The 8,402-nt window shown below is 44.3% G+C and overlaps 1 protein-coding gene across 1 annotated transcript in view; it reads right to left on the bottom strand.

Annotated features, from left to right (window-relative positions):
• Positions 1 to 398: 398 nt before the first annotated feature.
• The window catches only part of LOC135542962 (kalirin-like), a 17,673-nt gene continuing 9,669 nt past the window's right edge, over positions 399 to 8,402 (bottom strand). The window contains exons 4-8 of the mRNA XM_064970088.1: positions 6,619 to 6,793; positions 5,719 to 5,941; positions 5,262 to 5,575; positions 4,679 to 4,801; positions 399 to 1,155 (exon numbers count right to left, since the gene is read on the bottom strand). Coding sequence (XP_064826160.1) covers positions 916 to 1,155; positions 4,679 to 4,801; positions 5,262 to 5,575; positions 5,719 to 5,941; positions 6,619 to 6,793 — 1,075 coding nt within the window. The 3' untranslated portion in view covers positions 399 to 915. The remainder of the gene's footprint in view (positions 1,156 to 4,678; positions 4,802 to 5,261; positions 5,576 to 5,718; positions 5,942 to 6,618; positions 6,794 to 8,402) is intronic.

The following is an 8,402-nucleotide window of genomic DNA, read 5'->3' as shown; positions in this document are numbered from 1 at the left end:
CACACACGTTATATACACACACACGTTATATAAACACACACGTTATACATACACACACGTTATATATACACACACGTTATATAAACACACATGTTATATAAACACATACACTATATAAGCACACACATTATACAGACACACACGTTATATACACACACAATTTTTCAGTTTTTGATTTGTTAAAAAAGTTTGAAATATCCAATAAATGTCGTTCCACTTCATGATTGTGTCCCACTTGTTGTTGATTCTTCACAAAAAAATACAGTTTTACATCTTTATGTTTGAAGCCTGAAATGTGGCAAAAGGTCGCAAAGTTCAAGGGGGCCGAATACTTTCGCAAGGCACTGTATACACACACACGTTATATACACACACACGTTATATATTTTTTATTTTATTTTTATTTAACCTTTATTTAACCAGATAAGCTAGTTGAGAACAAGTTCTCATTTACAACTGCGACCTGGCCAAGATAAATATGCACACATACACGTTACATGTATATATATACACACACACACACGTCATACACACGCCAACATTCACAAAAACAAACAAGTTGTAAACACAGTTGTATTTTCTGTCAAACTCATTACACACGGAGTTCTCTTTAAAGGTAGACTGGGTGAAATGACTTTGCCACCAGCAGCACCACAGATGGAGATGAGTGAGATGCAAAACTTGGCTCTCACACAGTCACACACAATATCTGCACGCGGCACGGGTTCGCTTCACACTGCTACAGCATGGTAGCCATGGGAACAAATAAGTTGAAGTTGAGCCTCGCACTTCAACACTCTTAGTTGTTGCTGAAATCGACCCACTGCTGTTATCTTTCAGCATCTCCGTCATATCGCTGAGTCTACCTTTAATGTTAATAAAATGCATTTGCCTTTTTCATTCACAGAAAAGAAATCACAAAGCTCTTAGTGATGTCCATGAGAAGGAAGCACCCAGACACACCTGTTCTGCCCCCTGGTGGAAGTCGGTGGACATGACCAGTGTGTTGCTGCGTTCCTCCAGCACTGACGTCAGCCCTTTCCAGTCCTCCTGTAGCCGTGACGAGACACACGCGATCCGCTCCGCTCCGTAGTGACACCCCTCACACAGCTGCATCGCCACGGAGACCACCCCGTCCACGTTCACACTCCCGTTCTAAGGAGGGGTCAGAGGTTAGGAGTTAAAGATCAGTGTTCATCAAGTGACGGTACCATACATTAGAGTTCACAACTCATGTTTAATAGCACCATAGAGTTAAAGGTCACGTGTAATAGAATGTCTGTACTGTAGAGTTCAAAGTGTCATGTAATAAATATATATATATATATTTTTACCTTTATTTAACTAGGCAAGTCAGTTAAGACAAATTCTTATTTTTAATGACGGCCTAGGAACAGCGGGTTAACTGCCTGTTCAGGGGCAGAATGACAGATTTGTACCTTGTCAGCTCAAAGTTCAAAGTGTCATATAATAAATAGAATGTCTGTATTGTAGAGTTCAAAGTGTCATGTAATAAATAGAATGTCTGTACCGTAGAGTTCAAAGTGTCATGTAATATATAGAATGTCTGTACTGTAGAGTTCAAAGTGTCATGTAATATATAGAATGTCTGTACCGTAGAGTTCAAGGTTAAGATCAATAAAGTGTTCGTACCATAGAGTTCACAGTGATGTGTGATTGGGTGTCTGTACCATAGAGTTCACAGTGATGTGTGATTGGGTGTCTGTACCATAGAGTTCATAGTGATGTGTGATAGGGTGTCTGTACCATAGAGTTCACAGTGATGTGTGATTGGGTGTCTGTACCATAGAGTTCACAGTGATGTGTGATTGGGTGTCTGTACCATAGAGTTCACAGTGATGTGTGATAGGGTGTCTGTACCATAGAGTTCACAGTGATGTGTGATTGGGTGTCTGTACCATAGAGTTCACAGTGATGTGTGATAGGGTGTCTGTACCATAGAGTTCACAGTGATGTGTGATTGGGTGTCTGTACCATAGAGTTCACAGTGATGTGTGATAGGGTGTCTGTACCATAGAGTTCACAGTGATGTGTGATAGGGTGTCTGTACCATAGAGTTCACAGTGATGTGTGATAGGGTGTCTGTACCATAGAGTTCATAGTGATGTGTGATTGGGTGTCTGTACCATAGAGTTCACAGTGAAGGGCAGAGTTGTAGACTCGAGTCACAAATATGATGACTTGCAACTCAACTTTGACTTTAACACCAATGACACGTGACTTGACTTGGACATGAGCCTTATGACTTGACCTGACTTGATACCCTCCCCAAGCCTCCCCAACCCTCCCCAAGCCTCCCCAACCCTCCCCAAGCCTCCCCAAGCCTTCCCAACCCTCCCCAAGCCTCCCCAACCCTCCCCAAGCCTCCCCAACCCTCCCCAAGCCTTCCCAACCCTCCCCAAGCCTCCCCAAGCCTCCCTAAGCCCAAATATAAAACAATATGCTTTTTAAAAAGTGTGTAGCGCATCAACTTTTCATTTAACGGATTACAGTTTGAATCAGACAGCAGCCAATCAAATTGTGCCAGCTGAGAAACAGTTGAACGTGGCAGTGCAGAGGAACGGGGGCGAATTCAGATGGAGCCCTTGGAAAGATGATACCCCAAATGATTATTTTCGGTTATAAAGACGACTCTGTATCAACAACTTGCAAAACATGCGGGAAGAAAATTACAGACAGAGGCAACAATTTCCAACTCTGTTCGACATCTGAAGCTGCACAAAGAACGGTAAGTCGTGGCGAATATAGATGACAGCTATACATGTTATGTAGGTTAACGTAACGTTAAATCAATGAGCCTCCACACAGTCAGTCAGTGCGGGAACGTGATCATTGCACCCACGATTGAGCCAAACTGGCCAGGCAGTTGGTAGCCTAAAGCCTGCCTGATGTTACTGCTGTTCCTAAAACCATTGGCATACGTTAGCCTACCGTAACCACACACAGAGAGAGAGAGTGTGTGTGTGTGTACAGTGTGTGTGTGTGTGTGTTAAGGTGGGGCGATTGTGTACAAGCCTACATTGCCCGATAACGACCCATCGTGATCCTCGATAGGCGATCACTATTGGGGGGGGGTCTTCCTCACGGCAACCCATATATTTCCATGGAAATATAACGTTTATTTGGAAAGTAATAAATATATAGATATTTTTAAAAACATTCATGATTTGTGTAAATGTATTATCTTAACTATTGCTCTTGTTAAAAATAAATTGTATTGCATTTGGTGAAAAAGTACATTAAACATTTGGGTTCGAAACTCAAAGATTCAAATTTGACGATGTAGCGGTCTTGACTTGAGACTTGGCTAGGACTTGCCTGTCTTGACTTCAGGACTTGAGTGCTAAGACTTGAGACAATTGTGACTTGTAAAACAATGACTTGGTCCCACCAGAATGTCTGGTTGAAAAAGGGTAACAGAATGTCTGTACTCTTGATGATAAGGGTAATAGAATGTCTGTACCATAGAGTTGATGATAAAGGTAACAGAATGTCTGTACCATAGAGTTGATGATAAGGGTAACAGAATGTCTGTACATAGGTTGATAAAGGTAGCAGTCTTCAATATATAGAGTTGATGATAAAGGGTAATAGAATGTCTGTACCATAGAGTTGATGTTAAAGGGTAACAGAATGTCTGCCATAGGTTGATGATAAAAATTTAACAGAATGTCTGTATAAAGGATGATAAAAGAATGTCTGTACCATAGAGTTGATGATAAAAGGTAACAGAATGTCTGTACCATAGAGTTGATGATAAAGGGTAACAGAATGTCTGTACCATAGAGTTGATGATAAAGGGTAACAGAATGTCTGTACCATAGAGTTGATGATAAAGGGTAACAGAATGTCTGTACCATAGAGTTGATGATAAAGGGTAACAGAATGTCTGTACCATAGAGTTGATGATAAAGGGTAACAGAATGTCTGTACCATAGAGTTGATGATAAAGGGTAACAGAATGTCTGTACCATAGAGTTGATGATAAAGGTAATAGAATGTCTGTACCATAGAGTTGATGATAAAGGTAACAGAATGTCTGTACCATAGAGTTGATGATAAAGGGTAACAGAATGTCTGTACCATAGAGTTGATGATAAAAGGTAACAGAATGTCTGTACCATAGAGTTGATGATAAAGGGTAACAGAATGTCTGTACCATAGATGTTGATGATAAAGGGATAAAGAGGTAACAGAATGTCTGTACCATAGAGTTGATGATAAAGGGTAACAGAATGTCTGTACCATAGAGTTGATGATAAAGGGTAACAGAATGTCTGTACCATAGAGTTGATGATAAAGGGTAACAGAATGTCTGTACCATAGAGTTGATGATAAAGGGTAACAGAATGTCTGTACCATAGAGTTGATGATAAAGGGTAACAGAATGTCTGTACCATAGAGTTGATGATAAAGGGTAACAGAATGTCTGTACCATTGATGATAAAGGTAACAGAATGTCTGTACCATAAGTTGATGATAAAGGGTAACAGAATGTCTGTACCATAGAGTTGATGATAAAGGAGTAACAGAATGTCTGTACCATAGAGTTGATGATAAAGGGTAACAGAATGTCTGTACCATAGAGTTGATGATAAAGGGTAACAGAATGTCTGTACCATAGAGTGGATGATAAAGGGTAACAGAATGTCTGTACCATAGAGTTGATGGTGAAGTGCTGGTGCTGGGTCTGGAGTTCCAGGGCATGCTGGTGGTTGAGGCCAACCTCTGTCTGACTCTGCAGGAACAGATCCTTACTGTGGGCTATCCACTCGGACATCTACAACACACACACACACACAGAGGGTTACACATCCACATGCAACGCACAGGCACGCACACACACACACACACACACACACACACACACACACACACACACACACACACACACACACACACACACACACACACACACACACACACACACACACACACACTTCATCTATTTAGACATGTACAGTATAATGGAGAACGGGAGAGAGAGAGAAAGAGAGGGGAGGGAGAAAAAGGGAGGGTTGTCTGCCTTGTCGACCTGCTGTCTCCAGCACTGCTGTTCATTCAGACAACAGATGGTCACTACTAGCGGGCTCTAAACTGTACCTACAGGGAGACTTATACTGTCTCTTCTTTTCTCTCCCTCTGACTCCCACACATACACACAAATACACACACACACACACACACACACACGTAAACATGCGCACACACACACACTCTTTCCTCCCATAAACACACACCTTGGCAGCGTCCTGTTCGTATAGATGCAGCTGTAAGGTCTGGTCTAGGTGTGCTTTCTTCAGTCCAGCTCTTGCAGGTGTGTCCTGGCAGTCTGCAGCCTCTCCAGCAGGGCGGCCACCTTCGGGAGCTACACTCTGGAAATCAGCCCCGCCCCGACAACCAGCTTCCGTAACCTTGGTTACTGGGGCACGTCTAGGGGCTTCACCGCTTGTGGGCGGGGCCAAGCCGCATGCGCTGGAGCAAAGCTCCGCCTCACGGCCGATGGCATCGATGGGAGCCGTGGCAACGGTGGTACGTGGTCGGCCATGCTCCTCTAGCAGCCTGGTCAAACACACACACACACACACGCACACACACACACACACACACACACACACACACACAGCTAGAACACACACACACAAAAACATAGCTTACTGCACCAGCCACACACACACACATCTGCATCTGTCTTACTTGCGGGCCTCATCCACGCCTGGGCCTCGCTTACGCGGGTCAGCCCAGCCTCCAGCTGCTCTAGCTGGGCCAGCAGTTGCCCAGCAGCCCCTGAGAACTCTTCCAGGCCCAGCCGTAGCTCTGTCCACTCCACATGGTCATACTCCAGAGAACCGCACAGGTCAGAGGTCAGCTGGGACTGGTCCACCAGCTTGGACAGGCCCTCCACCGACACTAGACTGGTCTGGAGGGAGAGGGGAAAGAGAGAGGAGAGAGGAAAGAGAGAGGGAGAAAGAGAGAGAGAGATGGGAGAGAGAGTGATGGGGAAAGAGAGAGAGGGGGAAAGAGAGAGGAGAGGGTGAAAGAGAGGAGAGGGGTAAGAGATAGGGGCAAGAGAGAGGGAGAGAGGAAAGAGAGAGGAGAGAGGAACAGAGAGAGGGAGAGGGGGAAAGAGAGGGAGAGAGGAACAGAGAGGGAGAGGGGGGAAAGAGAGAGGGGCAAAGAGAGAGTGAGAGGGGGAAAGAGAGTGGAGAGGGGGAAGAGAGGGAGAGAGGAACAGAGAGAGGGAGAGGGGGAAAGAGAGAGAGAGAGAGAACAGAGAGAGGGAGAGGGGGAAAGAGAGAGAAAGAGAAGGGGAAGAGAGAGGGGGAGAGAGGAAAGAGAGAGAAAGACAGGGGGAAAGAGAGAGGGAGAGAGGAAAGAGAGAGAAAGAGAGGGGGAAAGAGAGATGGAGAGGGAGAAAGAGAGTCAGTGGTGAAAGAGGGAGGAGATGGGGAAAATACAAGGGAGGGGGAAGAGAGAGGGAGAGGGGCACGAGGGATTGAGAGAGAAAGAGAGAGAGATTAGAGAAGTGGATAAATTATAGTTAGAACAATACACAGAGGCACTCCACACATACACACACCTCAAAGGTGAGTTTGCGCTGCCCAGATTGGTCTTGTGTTTCTGCCAGAAGGTGTCTGGTTTGATGATGAGGGCCGTGTGAATGTGGGCGGAGAACCCCTCCTGGAGTGTCCGTAGCAACGGCTTGACGCTCTCCCACTTAGAACCACGCATGTCTACGACCACCGTGAAGCCCCTGGCACACACGTCATCACTGAGAAGAGAGAGGATGGGAGAGGAGATGGAGGAGGTCAGGAAGAGCGAGAAACAGAGAGAGAGGGAGAATCAAGTAGAAAGAGAGAGAGAGAAAGGAGGTGGAGAGTCAGAGAGAGGGAGATATATCAGTGTGAATTATGAGGGAAGAGAAAGATAAACTGACGGTGTGATACAGGGATGATGATGCTATAGAGATAATACATGACAGTGTGATACAGGGATGATGCTATAGAGATAATACACTGACGGTGTGATACAGGGATGATGCTATAGAGATAATACACTGACGGTGTGATACAGGGATGATGCTATAGAGATAATACACTGACGGTGTGATACAGGGATGATGCTATAGAGATAATACACTGACGGTGTGATACAGGGATGATGCTATAGAGATAATACACTGACGGTGTGATACAGGGATGATGCTATAGAGATAATACACTGACGGTGTGATACAGGGATGATGCTATAGAGATAATACACTGACGGTGTGATACAGGGATGATGCTATAGAGATAATACACTGACGGTGTGATACAGGGATGATGCTATAGAGATAATACACTGACGGTGTGATACAGGGATGATGCTATAGAGATAATACACTGACGGTGTGATACAGGGATGATGCTATAGAGATAATACACTGACGGTGTGATACAGGGATGATGCTATAGAGATAATACACTGACGGTGTGATACAGGGATGATGCTATAGAGATAATACACTGACGGTGTGATACAGGGATGATGCTATAGAGATAATACACTGACGGTGTGATACAGGGATGATGCTATAGAGATAATACACTGATGGATAGAGGGATGATGCTATAGAGATAATACACTGAGTGTGTGATACAGGGATGATGCTATAGAGATACACTGAGGGTAGATACAGGGATGATGCTATAGAGATAAAGTGACTGATGGACAGATGATGCAGAAGATAAAGTGATAGAGGGATGTGTTAGAGATAATACCTGGGTATGGTGGACAGATAGAGATAAAGTGATAGAAGAGTGAAGGAGTGTTACCTGGGTATGGTGGACAAAGATAGAGATAAAGTGATAGAAGGAGTGTTACCTGGGTATGGTGGACAGATAGAGAGATAAAGTGATAGAAGGAGTGTTACCTGGGTATGGTGGACAGATAGAGATAAAGTGATAGAAGGAGTGTTACCTGGGTATGGTGGACAGATAGAGATAAAGTGATAGAAGGAGTGTTACCTGGGTATGGTGGACAGATAGAGATAAAGTGATAGAAGGAGTGTTACCTGGGTATGGTGGACAGATAGAGAGATAAAGTGATAGAAGGAGTGTTACCTGGGTATGGTGGACAGATAGAGAGATAAAGTGATAGAAGGAGTGTTACCTGGGTATGGTGGACAGATAGAGAGATAAAGTGATAGAAGGAGTGTTACCTGGGTATGGTGGACAGATAGAGAGATAAAGTGATAGAAGGAGTGTTACCTGGGTATGGTGGACAGAGAGAGAGATAAAGTGATAGAAGGAGTGTTACCTGGGTATGGTGGACAGATAGAGAGATAAAGTGATAGAAGGAGTGTTACCTGGGTATGGTGGACAGATAGAGATAAAGTG

The sequence above is a fragment of the Oncorhynchus masou genome, chromosome 7, assembly GCF_036934945.1.
Source record: "Oncorhynchus masou masou isolate Uvic2021 chromosome 7, UVic_Omas_1.1, whole genome shotgun sequence".
Taxonomy (NCBI): domain Eukaryota; kingdom Metazoa; phylum Chordata; class Actinopteri; order Salmoniformes; family Salmonidae; genus Oncorhynchus; species Oncorhynchus masou.
The sequence above is the reverse complement of the archived record's forward strand: the minus strand, read 5'-3'. Positions and strand labels throughout refer to the sequence as shown.